Here is a 23602-nt window from a genome sequence, read left to right on the forward strand (position 1 = left end):
GACGATCCCTGGCCCGGGGACTGCGGAGAGCGAGCGTGTGTACATGGCCCAAGGCAGGGCCGGGACGGTGTGCTGCCAGCTCGGCCAAGTACCAACAGAACAAAGATTCTGGTGGTCCCTGCAGATTGGCACTGGCCAGATCAACAACTGCCTGCCACCTGCCAAGAGTGTACGTTCTGCTCTGGTAACCATGCCTTATTAGGAACAGCGGCTGCAGCGGGGGTCTCACCCACATCTTCAGTAAACCATACTCCTTAAGCCCGCCCACCTCTTCACAGGTATGTTAATGGGGTGTGCTAGGAACATCACCCCTGACCTTCCCGTCAAGGAGACATCCTGCCATTCGATTATGCCCTGGCAGGGAGAGGACACTCCAAGCCTTCCACCTGGCCCTTCCTACCGTGACGACCCTCACTCCACAGGTCAACGTGGCCATCCTGCCAGCCATTACGTCTGCCTATTTCAATGACACACTCAGGCACTGGGAAGATAACCACAGAGGGGCCTGTGGACCCATCCAGACAAATGTTACCTAAGCACCTGATTGCCGTGGGCCTTCGCTTTGACCAGACCAGTGGCATCCTGGACCTCTGGGAATCAGCAACAGTGCAGACTAGCACCCCACCCCCGAAACAAAGAGCTGGTGCCTCCTTTTCCCAGGCAGGCAGCCCTGGTGTGCGTGGGGCAAGATGGTGCAGGGAGAGGCAGGTCACAGGCCTTCCTCCAGAGCCGAAGGCGCCCCTCCAGCCAAGGACCCGAGTCTGTGCTTCATCTGGAAAATGGTTGCCCCGCTGTGCTCTCCCAACCCACCGTGACCAGGTTGGGTTTCTGGACCCTGACTGTTAACACTCATCAAGGGAACATCCTAAGAGCTGTTTAGTTCCCACAGGGCCTTGGCGCCCAAGCAGGCCTAGAGGGTGAAACTTCTGTTCCAAAGGAAGCGCCTTAAGCCTCTAGAAAGTGGCCCACAGCACTCTAACCACTTATCTTTCTTGTGAGCTTGGGGACCAACTTGTGATGCCATGACACAGCTGAGGCCCAAGGCTGTCCACCGACCAAGGTGTGGCAGGATCCCCAGGCCCGTGGCAGTGACACACCCCCTCTGGTCCACTGCACGTCCCCTTCAAAAGGCCACACAGGATGTACTTCTCATCTCCGGACATGATGTTGAAGTTCTATCGTTTCCCGAAAGGATGCATTCTCAAATGTTTGTTCCAAAAAATACTTTATTCATTAAACAATATATCCATAATCTATAACATGATCCAAAAATACAGATATACATCTTTACATTATTTAATAAAAAGATTTACAATATTATCTTTCCTTTACAAAGAGAACATCAATAATAATTCCTTGAAAATACAATGTAACATTCATGTTAAAGCTGCATCGTTTTGGATGAGATGTGGTATGATGAACACCACGAATACACACTAGGAAGGAACTTCACAGAACTCTCTCCTGAACGAGAACATTTTTCTTAGACGTCCCATTTTAAAATTCCTCTCGACACAGGTAATGAAGCCCAACCACTGTTCACTAGAACTTGAGGAAAGCCTGAAACCTTCCACGCCGTGACAAGCGTCCCAGCCCCGCACCGGGGCAGGCCCTGGCTGTGGCCACACGGGGAAGCTGCTCTTCAGACAGCGTTACTGCTCGACGCAGTCCCCGCCAAGGGCTGCCAGTGACGGGTCAGGAGGCAGGGCTGACACGCAGCCGGCCACTGTCCCCACACACCCCTGCAACCCCCTCACGCCCACCCCCGTCACTGCTGCTCGGGGCCGCGTCCGGCATCTGCTGCTCTGAGCACATGGGAAGCCACCCGGCTCACGTGGCCCTGCCAGCACCAGGTTCACGGCCACCTGCTCGGGGGCCCAGCCTGCAGTGGGGACAGTCACACAGGCCTCGGTGTCTGCGTCCCAGCCACGAGCCCCACGAGCTTGGCCACAGAGGCTGGGGGCTCAGTTTAACACCTGCTTTTACTGGTGCAGCATGTGTTCTCCTGCAGGAAAACGAGAGGATGTTTCTCCAACGGCCGACAGATAAGACAGCACTGGACACAAGGGAACGACTGTGCTTCTCCTCTGCACTAGAAACCTCTTCCCTCACAAGCCAGCCCCACAGCCACACAGCGCCGGTGCTCTCGCTCGCTCAGAAATGCTGCGATGGCCCAGGGCAGCCTCCTCCTTGGCGAGGGCCGGGCGGGGCTCCAGAGCGGCCTCCGGCATCAGCCCCGGACCCCGGCGAGCATCCCGATGAAGGCGGTGGGCCTCAGACGACGGCGCGAGCGGCGTGGGCTCCACCCGACCCCTCGGGCCAGGACGTTCCCGACCACGTGGCCACCACCTTCTGTCACAGGCAGCACTGGAGTTCGGGAAGGCCAAACGATGCTCTGGGGACTCTTTCTACTCTGCTCGTGTTTTCCGTTTTCTCCTAGGCTACGTGCATATTATTTTGGTGATATTATTGTAACCAGCAAAAAGTAAACACTAGAAACATACAAGCACAGAAACTTCAACAAGAAAAAAAAGGTCCACACGTGGGATGTTACACAGTGACAAGCAGGATGGTACCATCGGACTTTAAACAAAAGCTTAAGACAGAGAAGTCGGTCATCCTTCCTGGGAAACGACCGCGGCCTCAGGAAACCAGGTGACAATCCCAACTGAATCAGCCAGCAACCCGCATCCACAAACACCATCGCTTTCCCGCAGTAACAGCGGGGTGAAGTATTCACAGATGAAGTGCAAATATTAAATTAGCTTCTAAAGAATCACCACAAGCTTACTGTACTTACCTATCTTCTCCACAAAAACTGGTAAAAGAGTGAAGAAAAAGTTTTTTTCCACATTTATTCCCCACAATCCTTAAACACCTGTGTTAACAAAAACCTAAGTTATTAAATACCAACGCCCCTGGGTTTCCAGCCAATGCTGAGACTGAGGGTGCTGACAGCACTCGTCCGGACACAGCCCCCCTTCTCTGGGGCAGCAGAAGGGCATCGGTTCTAGAAAGCCGTGTGGCTCCGGGATCCTCCAGGGACAAGCTACAGCAGCGGCCGACCCCCTACCCCACCCCCAGCCCGAGACCGGACAGGCCACACGTGCTGAACCCAACTGCCCGCGGTCATCTGGGATCAAGTGCCACTCCGTCAGCTCCCTCCAGACAGGACAGAGTCGGACACGGGGCGCAGGCGACGCCCCACTGGGAAGCTGAGACGCAGACCTCGGCCACAGCCCGCTTTCATCTGCTGAATATTAACTAACTCTGCGGGGAGTGGCCCGGTCTAGGACACAGCCTCACAGGCTCCCTTCTGCTTTCTTTCCTCTCCTTGGTGAGTATTAGAAAATAGGAGGAGCATCTACAGTAACAAGGCCTCAGGAGGAAGCGGGTGTATCATTCCAGATGGCCTTCCTTATAAAGAAAACAAGGTTCTTCGAAATTGGGAATCTCAGCCCCAAGTCTGTCTCACGGACTTCCGGCCTGAAGACAGAAGCAGGTTTCCCCCTCCGTAAACGCACGCCGGAGGCTCTCAAGTCCAAGGACACCTGCAGAAGCCACGCTTTATGCACCATCATCACACACAGAATCCACACACCAAAGGTATGCAATCTCCCCCAACTACTACCAAAGAGACGGTTCAGAGTCGGTTTGGTGAACGCTGTTTAAAAAGGACGGACACTCTAGTTTCCTAGATTCATCCAGAACTGCTATTGTGGCACAAGAAATTCACAGACCACATCACATAATTGTCTCCTGATCTAAGCTGCTCCTCTGCTGTGCAAATGAACAGGTTTCAGATCAGCCCCTAGTGGCCTGGACTCACTTCATATTCACACAGACCACTATCTTCATGCTACCACGATAATTCACCTTCACAGTAAAAACGCCAGGAATTCCCAGGGAAGCAGAACACCAGCCCGTCTGCGGGGCCATCTCTTATCGTTCGCTAATGGAGAGCCGTTTACTCCAGAAAGTAAACCCCTCACAGAGGGAAGCGGGAGTCCAGGCGAAAAGGCAGCGCACAGCGAGGCTGAGACCCCTGCCCGCCCCGGGGAGAGCCGGCCCTTCCCAGGCCCGTCACCAGGCTCCACGTGCACCGCTCTCAGTGAGGGTCAGAGGTGCCTGTAGTGGCGCCGGGCTCTCGGGGAGCAGCCCCAGGAAACCACAGACAGATGACCAGGGCTCACACCTCCAGCTGCAAAGCGATGGCAGTGTACCAGGCACGCACACCCCTCGAAGTCCTGGGGCCACTCGCTGTGACCGCCATGCTTGGGGCCACGGGTCCGTACGAAAAGTCATGAGAATGGAGTCACTGTGGTAAGTCCCCTAGGGTCACTCCTCTGGGCAACAGGGCTCAGGTGGCTTCTTGTTTGTTTTAGGAAATATCCAGAATTACAACTGGCCATTGAGTTATTAAATATCATTGGAAACAAGGTCGTTTTAAAATGAAGATAAAATATTGCGACGTGAATGAAGGGATGTGTTAACGTGCTCTTCTGGTCCGGGCGTCCGCCTCTTCCTTACTTCTTCTTCCTCCTTTCCTGAACGCACCGTGGACAGAACCTGTGATGAGAAAGGCACAGTGAGGGGCCCTTTGCACGTGGGCGGCCAGACCCCGTCTCCAGGATGGCTGGACGCTGCTGAAACGGCACCAGGACAGAGACCCACAAACGCAGAGAGTGCAGCCTTCCCATCGGGGAAAACCCCCCACGCGGGCCATTCCATCCAGCACGTCTGTTCTGAAGTCGGTGGATAAGATACGGGTCGGCGAGCAGAATGGTGTTTACACACGAGCATTCCTCTCGACCAAGCTCATGGGTCCTCCCTGCGCGATGACAGCGCCACTGGGACTGAACGGGAGGCAAGCAGTCGAGCGGGACCCCTTAACCGGGCAGGAGCAGACCCCCGCCCGCCCCGCGGGGCTGAGCGGGCGCTGGTGACCCTGGGCAAGCAGGTTCCAGAGCCAGAGACACAGGGGGCTGCTCTTGGTCCCTCCTGGGCCCTGGCAGCCCCGTAACAGAAGGGAGGCAGCTGATCCCGTGTGATGCAGCTGCCCCGGCCCCGGCCACCAGCACCTGGTCCAGGCCAGCGAGTGAGCCCGGTCCTGCCGGGCCCCGGGGCGGAGGGCAACGCTGCACCAGCGCGCACAGCGTGCAGACTCCCAGACACGGGCTCAGGTCTCGGACCTAGGCGGGAAGCAGCCTGCTCTCTGCCATCTCCCAGGGGAGCCCAGGGGAGCCCAGGGGAGCCGGGAGTTAGACAGCGGCAGGCTGGGGCCGCGCCCCGGCTGCCTGGCTGGCTCTGCGCGTCCCGCCCTGTTCCCAGCAAGTGGTGGGCAGACCCTCTCCTCCCAGAAGGAAATGATTTTCCAGTGCCTACTAGACTCTTCCACCCAGAAGTCCCACAAACAACTCGAACCCACCACGTCCAAGTCAAACTCAAATCGCCCTCCCCGCCTCCTGTTCCCGGGACTTCACTTCAGCGCAGGTCAGCAAAACCAGACTTCTATGCACACCAAAGCTGCTGCTGCCCACTGAACACAGGACGGAACAGATGGAGCCACGACCCACGGCATGTCTTCTCGGTGGAACAGAAAGCCCGCGGCGCTGAGGGTGCCTGGCCTGCGCCCGGCCAAGGCCTGGCTAACGTTCTTCGTCTTTCGTCAGAGCTCCCCGGGAGGACTCCCCATTCCCTGTCTGCATCTGCGATCATCTCTGCCTCGCTCAAGAGTCAGAATGGCCGTGGTTTGGGGGAACAGGAAGTGCAGGTCACCCTTGATCAAGGCAGGGGTTGGAGCACCAACTCTTTGCACAGTTGAAAATCACATATAACTTACAGTAGGCCGTCCACACCCGCGGTTCCTCCACACCCGCAGATCCAACCCACGGGGGATCACGGAGCACGGCAGTATTTACCATTGAAAAATATCCGCATCTAAGTGGTTCAAACCCATGTTGCTCACGGGTCCCTACATTATGCAAACGTAATAAAAGCCGCGACCCCGCGTGAGGTGGGTGGGTGTCCCCTGCAGCTCGGCGCCGGGGACCAGGACCAGCCGCTCACCCAGTTCTCCAGGAAAGCCGGCGCCCATACTGACCATTTTCCTTTGGGCTTCGTGGTCAGGTCCACACAGGCGAAGTGAAACCACTCGATGGGGCACTGCAAGGCGAGGGAGGAGGTAGTCAGCCCCGCGCTCCGGGTGCCACCCTCCCCGAGGGCGCCACCCCAGGCCCCAGCGAGGCCCCACTCACGTCCGGGTTGTCACAGCCGATCATCTCCCCGTAGGACACCTGGTGGCACAGGCAGTAGGTGGGCTCGTTCGGGTCCACGGGCATGTCCAGCACGTCAGAGGGATGCACCGACAGGATGGTATCAGTGAACTCGGACCTGCGGGGAAACGACAGCGGTGAGCGGGGGGGTACGGGGACAAGCTGCCCCGGATGACGCCAGACAAGGCCGTGCACGAAGGCGTGGGAGGGTGTCGGGGGCAGGCGCTCACCACTTAGCGTCCAGACCAGTCGCCCCGGGGACCGGAACCATGCCCGGCCCCCGCCCAGCCCCCGCCCGACGGGGCCTGCTCCCCAAGCTCCGCCCCCAGCCTGGGTCAGCGCCCCCAGCCTCCCGTGGCCTCTCCCCGGCCGGGGCAGGCACACGTCACCACCACCAGTGGACACCTGGCAACGTCCGAGAACCCACCTGAGCCCATCCAGGCAGCCCAGGGGTCTAAGCGGCCCTGACCCCGCCAGCTCGCCCTGCACCTCCCCCACAGGAAGGGCCACCGCCTCGCCGCCAAAGCCACGGGAGCCCCTGCTCCCCTCGCCCGGCCCTGGCTCTAACCCCCAGGAGCCCACCACCACCTACCCAGCTGCCCACTGTCAGCAGGGCCGCCCTCACCTGCCCACGCCAGGGAAGCGGCCTGTCGCCCTGCACCCCCCAGCTGCCCTCTGGGCTCCACCCACAGCCCAGCCAGACCCCTGCACCATCCACACCGCCCTCCGATCCACTGCCTGCGGCTCGGCAGCTGCACACAGGGAAGGGCTCGTGGAATCGACTCTCATGTGTTTCGTTATTTAAAACAAAAGCCGCGAGCTCAGGCTGGTGTAGACAGACAGTACGTTCCCAACAGTACAGAAAGAAAACCCTCCCTCCCCCACCCCCAAAATGAAAAGTACAGGCGCAGATTCAAATGCGTACTTGCTAACCAAACACAGCAAGTCACACGAGGAACACGGCAAAGGGAAAGCTAAGACACGGCGGCCGCCGGGCGATCTGAATATACTGACCGGGGTGAAACGAAGAAAATCTGGTCCCCAAAGGGATTCACTGCTCACGTGCTCCCTGTGCACCAGAGTCTAGAAACACGCTGTGCCTTTGCGATCTGCCTCCCGGCCCAGCGAGGGCCCCGGCCGCACACCGTCCCTGACACAAGTACGCTCGGTGCCCGCGCAGCTGCCCCCCGGGACCCTCCCTCTGTGTGGGCCCTGCTCTCCGTCTCTGGGGATGTCGCGGAAACGCGTCCTGGCCCCTGTGCTTTCAAACTGCTTCAGGCGCAGCCGCGAGCAGGCCTTCGGGCTGGGGTGCTGTGTCACCATCCACGGGGTCCTGTCCTGCCGCCAGGGGCCTCCCTCCCAGGCGCCCCCCGGGGAATCAGTGCAAACCCTCACGGCAGGCACCCACCAGCGGACTCGCGCCTCTCCTGCGGTGCTTCCCGCCTCCGGCACAGACCTCGCCTCGCCTGCTGCATGCGTCTGCTTAAGGCTCGACCGCGCTGCACAGTTCCAGCTGCCGCGCAACCTGCGCCCATCACCCCGGGTTCAAGGGCACTGGCCGGGTGCGTGGCAGTAGGAGAGGCTGCAGGGCTTGTGGGGAACCCCCAACGAGGACACCCCCAGCCAGCGAGCAGGCCCGGGACCCCGCACCGCCGCCCCTCCAGTCTGACCTGGAGGGGGCTCCGGGGTGGGAGGGTGGAGGGAGCGGCCAGGAGGTCACGGGGGACGAGCCCACGAGGGCCCTTCTTGCTGGCCGAGCCCATCCCTGGGGCAGGCCAGGGTGACGCCCCAGGCAGCAGTGCTGCCCGTCTCTCCGGACCCCGGGATGTGGTGGGCACCCTTCAGCAGCCACCCCAGGGAGCCCCACACGCTTCGCCCCCCACGCGCGTCCCAGGCGCTTCAGGACACGCCCCCCAACAGGCACGGCTACTCATCCTCAGAAGGAACGGCCCCCACATCCACATGCAGATCCTGCCTGGCTCACGGGCCGTACAGACGGCAAGGACGCACCCGAGGTCTGGCGCTCGCCATTCGGGTGGCCCCCCTGTCTGGCCCCGCAGGGCGACAGGACCTGCCACTGACCCTGGAACTGCAGCAACACCCCAAGGCAGGCTGTGAAGCCACAGCGCCGGCAGACGGAGGACACTGGCCCGCACCCAGCCTGCGGGTGTCCTGTCCTCTCCAGACACCGCCCAGCCCCGTCCTGCCCCAATGGCCCCTGGGGACAGGGCGCTCCCGGTCACATGGCAGGGCGGGACTTCAGGGCGGGCCTCAGCACCCCCGGCCCCCTCTGTGTCACGGCACCGCCGCCCAGGGTGGCCATGGAGAGGAAACGGTTCACGCGGAAGCGCCGGGTCCAGCCTGACTTACCGAGGGCTCTGCCAACGTCGCCGCCCCTGACCAGCCCTTCTCACCTGCCGCCGCTGCGGCCAGTGCTACGAACAGCAGCCAGCGACACGCATGCCAGCCCTCGCAGTGAGGGGAAAGCTACGGGCCCGGCCGGGCTCCAGCGCGCCCGCAGAGACAGGGTCAGACACCCGGGTCACCCCCGAGGTCTGCGCCGCGGCCAGGCACGCGCCCGTCGGGGAGGCTCCCACTGCACCGGGGAGCCAGCGTCTTGTCCCTCCAAGGGGACTCATGGAGAGGAAGGGACACAGGAGGACACCTGCTCGTCCCCAGAGGAGGGCGGCATGACTCTGGGCCCTAAGCAGGAAGGAGCAGGAAGGCGCGGAACACTGCTGCCACCACGAGGTGAAAGACAAACCCGACAGACTGCTAAGGTCATACTTTAAAGACCCTGGACAGCTGTGGAGTGACACAGGCCAGATGCCCGAGGGCTGAGGAAGGGGCAGCAGCCGAGGGAGCAGGCCATCCACCTCCCGTGCTCGGCCGAGGCCCAGATGCCCACCGGGGACCACACCGACACTGCAGGACCCTGCACACACGGCCGTGACCCTACAGTCCGCTTCCTGACCCTGGGGCCATGCAGAGGCTGCAGAGTGACATCCCTGGTCTCTGAGCAGCCAGCCTCCTCCTCCAGAGCTCCGCAGGAAGGCCTCCACAGGGAGGAAAGCCAAGCACCGCCCACAGACGGCCATTGGGGCAGCAAAACAGACGCTCCGGCTTCTCCGTCAGGAGCCGGGAGGCCCCCTGCCACCTTCGCCACCCCGCCCCAAGCCTGCTCCATCTGCCTGGACCAAAGAAGGGCAAGCCATTCTGGGGGAGCGCAGAACTTTCCTCTCCACATGCCTCCAAGGCCAGACGACGAGACAAGCACATGACGTGAAAAAGCAGGAGTGGTAACCAGAGGAAAGCGGGCAGACAGAAGCAGATGCAGAGACGACCCAGATGTTAAAATTAGCAGAGAAGGGCTTTAAACACACATTATGAAGAAAATGTAAATAAGAGAGATGCAAATATGGAGACTTTTCAAAAAGGAACTAAAATCCGCAAAAAAAGGAATCAAATGGGTGCTCCAGAATGAAGACTACAGCACGCGGACTTACAGTTGACCCTTGACCAGGGCGGGTTTGAAGTGCGCGAACCCACTAACACACAGGTTTTCTTCAGTGGGTACATGGTACAGTGCTACGTGGCCCGTGGTTGGATGAACCCTCGGATGTGGCACCTCAGGCTCAGAGGGCTGACTGTAAGGTGATACACGGACTTCCAACTGCACGGAGGGCTGGTGCCCCCAGCCCCACATTGTTCAAGGGTCACCTGTAACGTTTATGGTCTCATCCATCTACAACAGACACAGCCTAACTGTTCCCACACAGTCAACAAACATCCCCCATAAGGCAGATGCTTTCAATCACCTCTGACACAGGTCTCATGGCCCAGCATTAAATGTCCTGCCAGATCTATAAAACCGGCTTCAGTAAGAACACACACAGGTCGATGCATTCCCCAGGGTCACCCTGCAGAGCAAACAAGAAGGAAATGCGCTGTCTAAATGCTCAACAAAGAAGCTCTCACAAGGGTTCACATCTCGTCAGCAACATCCAGACTCTGGAGAATGCTACAAGCCAAACAGCGCAGGTCCTTCAAGAAGGAAAATTATGAAGAAAAGAAAGGGATGGAGAAAAACTTACACATTAAAGAAACTTTACCTAAAAAAAGACCCTGACGAAATAACAGGTACTGAGCTGCCCTCCTACTATGAACAAGTAGAAAACTGGACAAGATACCTGAAGTAGAAGTTTCCAGACACTACACAGAAGGCAGCACAGGATAGCGTTCCTGAGAAGGTAAACAAGCCAGGTGAGACCTATGACCTTCTCAGCTTTCTGCATGGAGGCACTTTCCACACGCCAGTCCTTAGAGAGGAGCAAAGCCTGCATGTCTAGAAGGAGGGAAAAACCAAAGCTCAGGGAGGGTGAGGCTGCTGGAACCTGGGGGCAGGTGCTGGAAAGGAGGAAGCTACAGAGAGTGCACTCCGGAAACCTGCAAACAGATCCATTTGAGTTTTTAGCTAAAAATTAAGCTGCCTGTGCACAGAGTGACAATCCACAAGGCCAGGCAGAGAATACCAGGGACCCGTGAGCTGAACAATTCCCAGAGCTCACAGGCAGCCTGGGCGACATTCAAGTTCCAACCAGCCAGAATGGAAAGACCTCGTCAAACACCAAATACATTCAGAGGAGAACCCAGAAGGGTCACACCTTAGCAGGAGGGTTTAACCAAGCCTAGAGTAAAGGCTACTCTAACCTAGGGGTTGGCAAAATACAGCCTGCACTTGGCTGCCTTTTCTACAAATAAAGTGTTAATGAAACACAGTCACATCATTCATCTACATATTTTCTGTGGATGCTTTCAATATTCAACAGCAGAGTTGAGTGGTCACAACAGAGACAATATGGCCTACAAGCCTAAAATATTTACTATCTGGCATATTAAGAAAAAGGTTTTTTTTAACCAACGTTAAAAACGTGCCTACAGGGCTCCTCTGGTGGCGCAGTGGTTGAGAGTCCACCTGCCAATGCAGGGGACATGGGTTTGAGCCCTGGTCCGGGAGGATCCCACATGCCGCAGAGCAACTAAGCCCGTGCGCCACAACTACTGAGCCTGCGCTCTGGAGCCTGCGAACCACAACTACTGAGTGCACGTGCCACAACTACTGAAGCCCATGCGCCTAGAGCCCGTGCTCCACAGCAAGAGAAGCCACCACAGTGAGAGGCCTGTGCACCGCAACGAGGGGTAACCCCCGCTCACCGCAACTAGAGAGAGCCTGTGCGCAGCGGTGAAGACCCAACACAGCCAAAAATAAATTAAAAAAAAAAAAATGTGCCTACAAAGGATCAAGCTGCTCCACAGGTGATTAAACTGGTGACAAAAATTTAAATGAATTTTTTTTAATTAATTAATTTATTTATTTATGGCTGTGTTGTGTCTTCGTTTCTGTGCGAGGGCTTTCTCTAGTTGTGGAAAGCGGGGGCCACTCTTCATCGCGGTGCGTGGGCCTCTCACTATCGCGGCCTCTCTTGTTGAGGAGCACAGGCTCCAGACGCGCAGGCTCAGTAATTGTGGCTCATGGGCCCAGTTGCTCCGCGGCATGTGGGATCGTCCCAGACCAGGGCTCGAACCCGTGTCCCCTGCATTGGTAGGCAGATTCTCAACCACTGCGCCACCAGGGAAGCCCCTAAATGATTTTTTAAAATTCAACACCCATTAAACGAAGACAACAAAATCCTGATATTCAACCACATAACACTGACACTGTCTTAACATCGAGTCAAAAATTACTAGATGGGGGCTTCCCTGGTGTTGCAGTGGTTAAGAATCTGCCTGCCAATGCAGGGGACACGGCTTCAAGCCCTGGTCCGGGAAGATCCCACACGCCGCAGAGCAACTAAGCCAATGCGCCACAACGACTGAGCCCACGCACCACAACTACTGAAGCTTGTGCGCCTAGAGCCCATGCTCTGCAACGAGAAGCCACCACAATGAGAAGCCCATGCGCCGCAACGAAGAGCAGCTCCCGCTCGCCGCAACAAGAGAAAGCCCGTGTGCAGCAACAAAGACCCAATGCAGCCAAAAATAAATTAATTTTTAAAAAAATTACTAGACATGTGAAGGAGGAAGAAAATGTGATTTACAACCAGAGAAAAAGCAGTCAACAGAAACAGACCTGCCAAACTCATCAAAATGTATGCATTATATACTGTTCTTTGTATATCAATCATATCTTAATAAAGCGGCTTTAAAAAAAAAATGCAATAGACTTGGAAATGACACAGAATCAGAAGAGAAAGTTTTTTAAAAAGCTGTTGTAAAATGATATATTTGAAGACATAAAGGAAAGTATATGTGTAATAATAGACAGGGCAGGTATATAAAAAAAGAAACAAACAGAACTTCCTGAGAAGAAAATTTCTTAAATGAAAGATTCACTAAAGGAGATTAAGATTAAATTAGACAACAAGGAAGAAAAGACTTGAAGATAAAGTAATAGAAACTATCCAAATGGAAGCGTAGAAAGAAAATTTCTGACAAAATAATAAGCAGAGCCTCAGTGGTCTGTAGGAAAATATCAAGCTAACACACATATATGATTGGAGTCCCATAAAAAGGACAAAAGAGAGCAGAAAAAAAAATCTGAAAAACTGGCTGAAAAATTACAAATTTGATGCAAACTATAAACTAACAGTTCCCAGAAGCTCAATGAGCTCCAAACAGAAAACACACAAAAAACCCACACGAGGACACATCATAATTAAGTTGTTAAAAATCAAGTTGCTGTGGACTTCCCTGGTGGAGCAGTGGTTGAGAATCCGCCTGCCAATGCAGGGGACACGGGTTCGAGCCCTGGTCCGGGAAGATCTACATGCCGCGTGGAGCAACTAAGCCCATGCGCCACAACTACTGAGCCTGCACTCTGGAGCCTGCGAGCCGCAACTACTGAGCCTGCGTGCTGCCACTACTGAAGCCCGTGCGCCTAGAGCCCCTGCTCCACAACAAGAGAAGCCACCACAGTAAGAAGCTGCGCACCGCAACGAAGAGCAGCCCCTGCTCGCCACAACTAGAAAAAGCCCACGTGCAGCAATGAAGACCCAACACAACCAAAAATAATTAAATAAAACAAATAAATTTTTTAAAAAATCAAGTTGCTAAATGGAAACCTTAGAAACAGCAAAAATAAATAAAGCCACTTATATACAGAAGAACAAAGATAAGAATTACCACTAATTTCTCATCAGTATCAACGCAAGATGGAAAACAACAGGACATCTTTAGTGATGAAAGAAAAAAAGAAGTCAACCTAAAACTTTATATCCAACAAGAATATCCTTCAAAGATGGAAGTGAAATAAAGGTATTTTCAGAGAAACAAAACCAGAAAATTAATCACCATCAGCAAACCTGCACTGTAAAAAATGTTAAAGAAAGTTCTTCAGGCAGAAGAGAAATAATACCAGATGGAAATCTGCATCTACACATAGTGAAGGGCATTGGAAATGGTAAATATATGGACTAACTATAAAACTTTTTCTCATATTTTAAAATGTGTTTAAGATAAGCAATGATTTAGACCTAAAACAATAACAACAATATATTCAGAGACTTATGTCATATGTAGGAGTAAAATTTTTGATAATAGCAGAAACGACAAAAGGCAGAAAACAAAAGAATACCCATGTAGGCTCTTACATTAAACATGAAATAGTATAGTATTATTTGAAATTCTTTGTGATAAGTTAATGAAACAGGGTGTACACACTGGAATAGTCCTTAAAATGGAATACTGAGGAAATTCCCTGGTGGTCCAATGGTTAGGACACAGCACTTTCACTGCTGGGGACCTGGTTAGATCAGGGAACTAAGATCCCGCAAGCCATGCTGCACAGCCAAAAAACAAACAAACAAAAAACAAAAAAATAAAAAATAAATAAAATGAAAACCAAGACTTCTTTGAGATGCCATTGACACCCACTTAAAAAAAATGGAATACTGAAAAAATACACGATTAATCCAAAAGAAGACAGGAAAAGAACAGATGGGACAAGGAGACGACTAATAGCAAGATACTAAATTTAAAGCCAACCATATCACTAATTACATTAAATCTGGTCTAAATAGTGCAATGAAAAGGGAGAAATTTTCCGACTAGATAAAAAAGCAACACTCAATTATTTGCTGCTTTCAAGAAACTCACTCTAAATACAAAAACACAAATGTGGTGAAAGTAAAAGAATGAAAAAGGGAAAAAACACACCATGTAAAAACTCACTGCAAGACACCTGGAATGGCTATAGTAATATTAGACAAAACAGACTTCAAAACAAAGAATATTATGAAGGACAACAAAATAAATAATGATAAAGGAGTCAATTATTTTTAAAAAACCTAAATGTGTATGTACCTCCAAATAACAGAGCTTCAAAATACGTGAAGCAGAAACCCACACAGCAGGAGGAGAAATAGACAAATCCATGTCTAGAGTTGGTGATCTCAACACTCTTCTCTCAGTTAATTTATACAAGTAAACAGAGTATCTGTCAGGATACATAAAACTTGAACAGTGCTGTCAACCAAGTTATATAATTGACATCTACCCAACAACAGTAAGATACACATTGCTTTCAAGTATATATGGAACATTCAGAAAAACAGACCATAAACCATAACCCAAAACTTAATCACTTTCAGATGATTTCAATTACAGAAGTTCTCTGATCACAGCAAAATTAAATTAGAAATTGAAATTAGAAAGTTAGCTGGAAAATCTCAAACTATTTGGAAGCTGAGAAGCATACTTCTACATAAGCTATGGGTCAAAGAAAAATCACGAAAGAAAATTCTAAATATTCTGAATGGAATAAAAACATATCAAAATTTGTGTGATGCAGCTAAAACAGTAATTAGAAGAAAATTTATAGCTTTAAATATTTATATTAGAAAAGAAGGGAAGTATGAAAATCAATGATCTAAGCTACTTCCACCTTAAAAAGCTAGAAAAAGAAAAGCAAAGTAAATCCAAGCCAAGCAGAAGGACAGAAAGAATAAAGATATTAGCAGAAATAAGTGAAATAGAAAACAAACAGTAGAGAAAAAAATTAAAATCAATGAAACCAAAAGCTAGTTTTCTGAAAAGATCAAGGCAAAATGAGAGAAGACATAAATCATCAATTTCAGGTCTGAAAGATCGAGCATCAGTACAGAACCTACAACATCAGAAGAAAAATAAAGTAATATTATGAATAACCTGATGTCAATAAATGTGACAACTTATATGAAACAACAAATTCCTTGAAAGATGTAGATTACCAAAACTGACTCAAGAAGAAATAGAAAGGTTGACTAGTTCTATAATTTTAAAGAAGTTGAATACAGCATCAAACTGTACACTTAAAATGAGAACATTTTATTGTTATGTAAATTATTCCTTAATGAAGTTAATCTAAAACTTTAAAAAAAAAAAAGCAACAAGACTAAACTATAGGGTCCAGGAGTGCACGTGTCGGGGACAAAACTACAAAGAAAGAATGGAAGTGAACACCCTGTCTGTCTGGGTCTTGTGTGTCTGGGGCTGAGAAGTGGTGATTCTGACAGGGCACAGGGAAGGGCCCCCCAGGGAGCATTAGTCACCGACCAGGCAATGATTACAAGGATGTGCCTCTTACAGTAATTCGTTAAACTACACGTGTGTTGTGTGGTCTTCTGCATCTGTGCATTACTTTACAAAGACACTATTTGGATTTGTTTGTTTTTTTTTAAAGATAAAAGTTTAAACACCAGGTTTAAGAACCAAAACTTCTCTTTTGTCAAAAACTAACTCTTCTGAGCTCTCCCCATAACCATCAGAATCATCTCCACAGAAGCCACTTGGCATTTCAGCATCTTCTATGAAGCAATGTTACACTATCTTGGAGGACGAAGCAATCACATTCATATTCTATGAAGCTATCTTGGGGGGTAGGGAGTAGCAAGTGAGAGAGTGCTTTAAATGAAATATTCTGAAGTTCAAGTTAAATGACATGGATATTTAATAAATGCAGTCACACAATTTAAAAATGAATACATCTAAAACATGTATTTATATATAAAATGATCAACTGATGTGTATTCAACTACTAGGAAGTGGCTTAGCTTGAACCGCACCAAACATCACCGTGTCCCTTAAGAGGCAGGGCACGCAGTGGCTAAGAGAATGGGTTCTGGAGTCAGACCGCCTGGTGCAAACCCAACAGCTCCGAAGCCTCGGTCTCCACGACTGCAACACTGCTCCCTCAGGTTGCTGTGAGGACCAACTGACCCGACACGGGCAAAGCAGGAAGAGCTACAGCACACCTGGCACGGGCAAAGCAGGAGGAGATACAGCACACCCGGCACAGGTAAAGGAGGAAGAGCTACAGCACACCCGGCACGGGCAAAGCAGGAGGAGCTACGGCACACCCGGCGCGGGCAAAGCAGGAGGAGCTACGGCACACCCGGCGCGGGCAAAGCAGGAGGAGCTACGGCACACCCGGCGCGGGCAAAGCAGGAGGAGCTACGGCACACCCGGCACGGGTAAAGCAGGAGGAGCTACAGCACACCTCGCATAGGTAAGCACTTCCTCAGCCTAAGCAGTCACCGGTGCTTCCATCCTGAGCAAATACCAATGGTGTTCTTCAGGGAAAAAGAGAAAAAAAGCACCTCTCACCCTCCTTTATGCTTCTTCTTCTTTGGGGTGTCTTCTTCTGAGGTCCTCCTGCCACGACCCCGGGAGCCCCTCTTTTCTTTCTGACCTCGACCTTCTGAAACAACAAAGACCACAACTTTGTTCACAGATTTCATTGAAGCAGGACAAGATTTATCCAAATATGATATTTACCATAATGTTCCTAACACACTTATCAGACAAAATTCTTCAAAACTCCATAGTTAACAATAACAAAATGAAGACAAATTAACAGACTTGCTTTTTAGCCCCCGTCCTCCAGAGCTTTCGAAGTCGCTGCCCTCCATCTTGTCCTTCAGGTCCGCCTCGAAGCGAGCCAGGTCCGCATCAAGCCTCCGGATGTGCTTATCCACCTACACAGAAGGATGCTCACACATTCCGTTCGAAACTCAGAGCAAAACGCCTCAGGGTCACAAATGCTCCTGACGTCAAGCAGAAAGCAGCGTCTGGCCCTTAAATTGAGTCTAGAAGTAACAACACTCTGCTAGAACAAGGCCTGCTATTTCCAACTTGATGCAAGGGTCTTTTTTCCCCACATTCTGTTCCCCATCAACAGAATAAATCCTACTCAGGGAAAAAAACTTGAAGGCAGGCAACAATGAGAAACAGAGCCGTAGGATGCAATGAAGTAAAGGGCTGAGGACCTTGGATACTAGATCCTGACGTAAAATGTGAAGAGCTATGGGTTCGTCAACAGAAAATGACTGTTGAAGACGGAGTTCAGGACGGAGCTGGAAGGAAGGACCGCACAGGACAACTGCCCGTGACAGAGGGGCTCCTGTAGCGACAAGGACGTCACGAGACACAGCACCAGCTGGCTGGTGACAGCCGTCCAACACCGTCCATCACGGCCCCCGACTGGACATGAACCACAGTCCTAAGCTTCATTACACGTCAGAGAGAAAACGGACTGCCTTAAGGACGTTGATCACACCTAACTCCTTGGAAGACAGGCTGATTACTCAAAGGATTTAGCACTTTGGAGCATCAAAGTCCCACACACAGGCATTAAGCTCTCCTCCTAGAGGATTCTTTCTCAAACAAGACTGATTTCAGGCTTTAAGAAATCACTGTTTGTTTTATCGGGGGAGGCAAGGACGGGAGCCGCACTACAAGACCTCAGGTGCGTCGCAGAACGGCTTTGTGCCACCTTGCAAACCCCAAGAGAAGCGGACTTGAGAGGAAACTGGACAAAACCAATTCTAGGACTTTACCTAAAGCTGACAAAAACAAGCATTAAAAGTGTATATAAACGAACAAGCAAAACGGGCACAGGACACAAGCCCGCAGTAACGGTCCCAGGACGAGGCCTCCTCCAACGTGCACCTTCTCCGGCAGCATCGCTCTGCCGCAGCCCAGCCGCCACCTCGACGCCCCCTCGCTGCGTGAAAGGGAGGCGCGTGCGGGCGGGGAGGCCCCGCCCCCGCCCCCCCTCCCGCTCACCATCTCATAGGTCTGCATGGCCAGCTGCACCTTGTCGTCGCTGTACTCCCTGCACTTGCTGTAGGCGCTCTGGATCTTCTGCAGGTGCTCCACGCGCTGATCCGCGGACAGAGACTTCACCGTGGAGATATACTCTGCGGCCAGGATGTCGATCTCGGCTTTCTTGTCTGAGAGAGTAACGGGCGAAAAGCCAGGACACGCTCACCAGACTGGCAACCAATAAAGCCTGACAATGACAAGGGCCAGCAAAGAAGTGGCTGGCCCAAACTGGCCGCCGGTGGCGGGCACAGCCTTCCCAAACACTTTGGATCAGGGAGACAAGCAGACACCCCGACCAGGGCAGTGCGCCCATGACAGTCCCAACGTATGACACTGCCCCAGCAAGGGTTCATCGTGCCCTCTTGGACTCTCAAGTCTGAAGAGTCCATTTATTATTGTTTGAATAATGATGTGCTCACCTTACCTATGACCCGGCAGGCTACTCTCAGGTACATACCCTAAAGATTTAGAGGCCAGGGTACACATGGGAAAACATTCATAACTGCAGATAATAGAAAGCAACCCAAACGTCCCATCTACAGTAAAACAGATAAATAAGCTGTGGTCCATTCACACAACAGAACGCTACCCAGCAACAAAAAAAACATAACAACATCGGTTAATCCCACAAAAGGTGACACTGAGCAAGAAAAGCAAGACACAAAGGAAGACACACTGTATGATTCCATTGATGTTAAAGGCAAAGACAGACGCAACTCTTAACTCTTTGGTTTAGAGAGGTGAGAAAACCATTCTTGCAGGTGAAAACTCAGGGTGTACCCCTTGGGGAAGGGGGGCCTGCTCATGAGGATCACACAGGCCCCCAGGCACTAGAGGCTCCATTTCTCCATCTGGGGAGAGGTTCTCCGGGGGCTATTTGCTAAGCAATCTACAAATGTTTATGCTTATTTCTGAATATAAATGCTTTATCTCACCATAAAAGAAATCTCTGTATTCACTAGTCAGGAAGCTGTTCCTTAGTGAAAAACCACAGCTCTTCCAATCTTGCAAAACATGTGCCTAGCACAATGAGTGAAAAAGTGCCCATACCCAAGCACATCACCATGAAATGTAAAACCTCAGGGATAAAGAGAAAAGCCTAAAAGCTTCTAAATAGGAAAGGGAAAAAAAGATCACATATTCAAAGGATGAGAAATCCAAATGACATCAGACTTCTCAACAGCAACACAGAAGCTGGGAGACAATGCAGCAACGCCTGCCACATTCTGGGGGAAATGCCTGTCAATCTGGAATTCTATACCCAGCCAAACCATTCACTGCTGCATTTTCAGACATGCAATGGTATAAGAAATTTACCCTGCCGTAAATTTCTTCCTGGAAGCTCCCAGAGAAAAGGCTCCTCTGAAACAAACGGGCATATCAAGAAGTAGTATGTTTACAATCTGGGAAACAGGGCTCCATGCCGAAGAGGAACAAAGGGAGAGCCTAAGAATACCTAGGGCAAGGCGTGCGTGGCAGGCCCGGAAACAGTCGGCCCGGACAGGACCGCAGGACAGAGGCTCCAGGAGAGAGGTCTCCATGGAGAGCACACACAGAACTGGCAGGTAACCTGGTGCAGCAGGCACACTGAAAACGAGGAAAATAAAACCAACAAGCAAAGCATTAAGAACTCCAAGAAAAAGACAGTTACTCCAACAGGGCATGTGAGCACAACGTACGGTAAACCACCGACACAGCAGCCCAGGAAAGAAACAGCACCGCCGGACAGCCCAGCACCACCACAATTCAAATTCCAGTCCATTCCACCCAGGAGACGGGGGGAGGGAGCCGTGTGCGCATGAACCGAGCAGGGCACAACTGGAGACGTAAATCTTCACTTTTTGTAATAACTGAATAAATAAAGTCTAAAACCAAAAGGAAATAAAGTAAGAAACAGCAGCAAAAATGAACTGTTTGGAAATAGGGAGTTAAATACCAAAAGATCTAAAAGGACTAACTGTTTAAACTATGTACACATAGTTTGAAAATAGAAAATCTTTTAAAGGAGAGAAAAGGTAACAAATATTTTGACTGCGGGAGGGGATGACGATTATAAAGATGTGACATGGAGACGTGTAGGGACACAAGGGACTAAGTTTGACTTTAAAGACTCAGCACTAGGGGCTTCCCTGGTGGCGCAGTCGTTAAGAATCCACCTGCCAGTGCAGGGGACAGGGGTTCGAGCCCTGGTCCAGGAAGATCCCACATGCCACGGAGCAACTAAGCCCATGTGCCACGACTACTGAGCCTGCGCTCTAGAGCCCGTGAGCCACAACTACTGAGCCCACAAGCCACAACTACTGAAGCCCGTGTGCTGCAACTACTGAAGCCCGTGTGCCTAGAGCCCGTGCTCCACAACAAGAGAAGCCACCACAATAAGAAGCCCGCACTCCGCAACGAAGAGTAGCCCCCGCTTGCCGCAACTAGAGAAAAGCCCGCGCCCAGCAACGAAGACCCAACGCAGCTAAAAATAAATTAAAAAAAAAAAAAAAAAGACTCATCACTCTCTCTGACACACTACCCAACACCTGCGGCCCAGGGCTGGACAGCAGCCCCACTGCCCCAGGTGCCTGGAAGACCAGTGCGCCACCCCCAGGACCCTGGTGCTCCGCTCCTGGCCTTGGGGAGCTGCTCCCCACACCCTGGCTGTTCTGAAAGGTCTGAACCCACCTTCTGTCCTCTGGTCCAGCTCTCGCATCAGCTGGAAGTTCCTCTGAAGCTCACAGGGAAGGTTCTCGATACCTGAAACACAGACACACGCTTCTCAACAGCAGGGCAAAAACCCGCCTTCCAAGCTTCATACTTCAAGGCTACAAACAAGAAGCCCACTCTGGCTTCTGTTTCTGTTAGGGTTTGGAGAGAAGAAGAATCAAGGTATCTTTTTTCAGGGACGCGAGCCAAACATCGAAGACAGTGGGGAATCCAGTCCTCCCCTATTTCACACTGGTAACAGGCTGATGCGCTTCAGAACTTGTCAGAAACTCGAGAAATCTGAGGCGAACAGAGGGCAGAGGGGGGAAGATGCCTGTGCGACTCTCCCACTGCAGACCGCAGGCCACTCCTCCCCTGCAGACGCCCCGCCACAGAGAACAAGCCCAGACCCCGGGGTCCTCCTTGCTCTCCCCCCACTCTACTCTGAACTCAGGGCATTGGCTGGTGCCCACCAGGGCTGTGCGGTAGAACTTTATGCCAAGACAGAGCTTCCCGACACAGCAGGCACTGGCCACACGGGGCTACTGAGCACCTGAAATGGGGCCAGTACAACTGAGGGACTCAACTTCTCATTTTACTTGAATTTATTTAAAATCAAACAGACCTTGCGGGACAGCACAGGTAAGGACCCTGCCCCACACTGCTCTGCTGTCCGCATGGCCAGGCTCCTGGTCCAGGCCAAGCTCCCCACCTGCCCGCAGCCAGGACGGGCCCCCTCCACAGATGACCGCTCTAAGAGCCCTGTCTAATTGTACAAAGCTGCTGCTTAAGCCCCAGTGTTTCCCAGCTCATGCGGAGAGCAGCACAGACCCACCCACGGCCTCCAGGCCCACCACGCCCTCCCCGTGGGCTCCCCTGCTGTCCTACCAGGGCTCTCAAGACAGTGCCACCCCTGCACTCTCAGACCTGCTGGGCTCCTCCGTGACCTTTAAACTTCTGTGAACTTTTAAAAATTCGGTCTCTCCCATCTGAGAGCCAGTTCCAGGAAAACAGGGATCATGTCTGCTTTCTTGGCACACAGCAGGTGCTCAGGGAGTGAGCAGTGACCTCCGTCCGCAAGCCTGCACGTGGGTGTCCCGCACGGGACAGGAGTTGTGTTCCTCAGACCCTCCTCCTGGGGCCCCCTGGGCAGGCACCGGTCAGAGGAGGGTGAGCCGCAGCACCCCGAACAGGCACCTGGGTGTAGGCCTCTCCAGTGACGATGGTGCGGAAGCTCCTCCCTCCACGGTGCTCTCCGGCCCAGGACGCTGTGCTCAGGTTGGGCCACGCCTGGGAGACCCCCTTGGGGAGGGCTGGATCCCCACTGCCTTCCCTGGAGCCGGGGTTCACTCCCTACTCTCAGCAACCTCGGGTGGGGGGTCTGGGCGCCCAGGCCCGGATGACTGAAAATCGCCAGTGCAGCACAGGGCTCCAGAGCTACCAGGCAAAATCCCCACCAGCCCGCATCCCCAGGCCACGTCCCCGCCAGGGTCAGACTGGAGTCGGACCACAGGGCTCAAACGTGGGATCGCCACTCTCCAGCGAGTGACCTTGACAAGCAACTTAGCCTCTGACGCAGCGTCACCCCCGCTGTGAAATGCGGCCAATAACCACCTGCTCAGGAGTCCTCCAGAGGGTGCAACCTGTGTGACGCCTCGGGACGTTGGCCCACTGTGATGACCACTGCCTTGAACACCCTACCCACACGTCTAAGTAGCGCCCCCAACCCCCTGCGCAAAGACAGGTGCCCTCAGAGACCCTCCGCGCCATCATGCCTTGCAGATGCACGAACTGAGGCTTGGAAGCGACTCCCAGGTCACAGCACAAGCAGGCACAGAACCCAGAACCCTCAGGCCCTGGGCACCCCCAAACCCGGCCCAGAGTCCCAGGGGACTGGGACTCGACCACCTTAGTGGGTCCCCACGGTGGGGGCGGGTCCGGGAATGGGCGGGACGGGACTCGGAGGGGCGGGGCCTAGGCGGAGAGGGCGGGGCCGGGGCGGAGAGGGCGGGCCCGACGACGAAGTTGGCGGGGCCTAGTGAATGAGGGGCGGGGCCCAGCCAAGGAAAACGGGTCCTAGGTAGGAAAGAGTGAGGCCTATGGCGAAAGTGGGCGGGGCTGAGCCTGGGAGGGTGGAGCCGAGACGCGCGGGCCCCGCCCAGCACCCGCCGGCCCCGCCCCGCCGTGACGCACCTGGAATTGGCGCGGCCGTGACGGCGGGACCCCGCGCCGCACCTCCCGCGCCCCTCCCTCGTGGGCCCTCCCGCCCCGCGCGTGCCTCAGCCGCTCCCGCCGCCTCCGGGCCGTCCCGCCGCCCCCACGTGCCCCGGGGTCCGCGCGCGGAGCCTAGTGCGCGGGGGGCGGGCGCGGCGGGGGCGGCCCGGCCAGGGCGGTGGGCCTAGGGGGCGCGAGGGGCGCTTACTGTCCAGGTAGTGCTCCAAGTACATGGCAGTCGCCATCTTCGTCCGCGGCCGCGCTCTGGGTCTGCGCGGGCG

General features: G+C 53.2%; 1 protein-coding gene across 1 annotated transcript; it reads right to left on the reverse strand.

The window, feature by feature from the left end:
- Positions 1 to 1766: 1766 nt before the first annotated feature.
- ING5 (inhibitor of growth family member 5) lies at positions 1767 to 23602 on the reverse strand. The gene is made up of 8 exons (XM_068544032.1): positions 23530 to 23602; positions 21087 to 21158; positions 18378 to 18544; positions 17176 to 17287; positions 16917 to 17010; positions 6258 to 6393; positions 6104 to 6165; positions 1767 to 4569 (listed from the first exon to the last, which is right to left on the reverse strand). Exons 1-8 carry the CDS (start codon positions 23564 to 23566, stop codon positions 4527 to 4529), a joined length of 723 nt encoding a protein of 240 aa, XP_068400133.1. The 5' UTR covers positions 23567 to 23602; the 3' UTR covers positions 1767 to 4526.

This window comes from Eschrichtius robustus, chromosome 5, assembly GCF_028021215.1.
Source record: "Eschrichtius robustus isolate mEscRob2 chromosome 5, mEscRob2.pri, whole genome shotgun sequence".
NCBI lineage: Eukaryota > Metazoa > Chordata > Mammalia > Artiodactyla > Eschrichtiidae > Eschrichtius > Eschrichtius robustus.

What these genes read in the sequence shown, in the direction of transcription:
- ING5 (XM_068544032.1), bottom strand. Translation starts at nt 23,566, where the DNA reads ATGGCGACTGCCATGTACTTGGAGCACTACCTGGACA. An exon ending in TGGAGGACGGGGGCTAAAAA is followed by an intron (nt 17,011 to 17,175) that starts GCAAGTCTGTTA and finishes TTGTTGTTTCAG; the next exon opens with AAGGTCGAGGTCAGAAAGAA. An exon ending in TCGGCTGTGACAACCCGGAC is followed by an intron (nt 6,166 to 6,257) that starts GTGAGTGGGGCC and finishes CTCGCCTTGCAG; the next exon opens with TGCCCCATCGAGTGGTTTCA.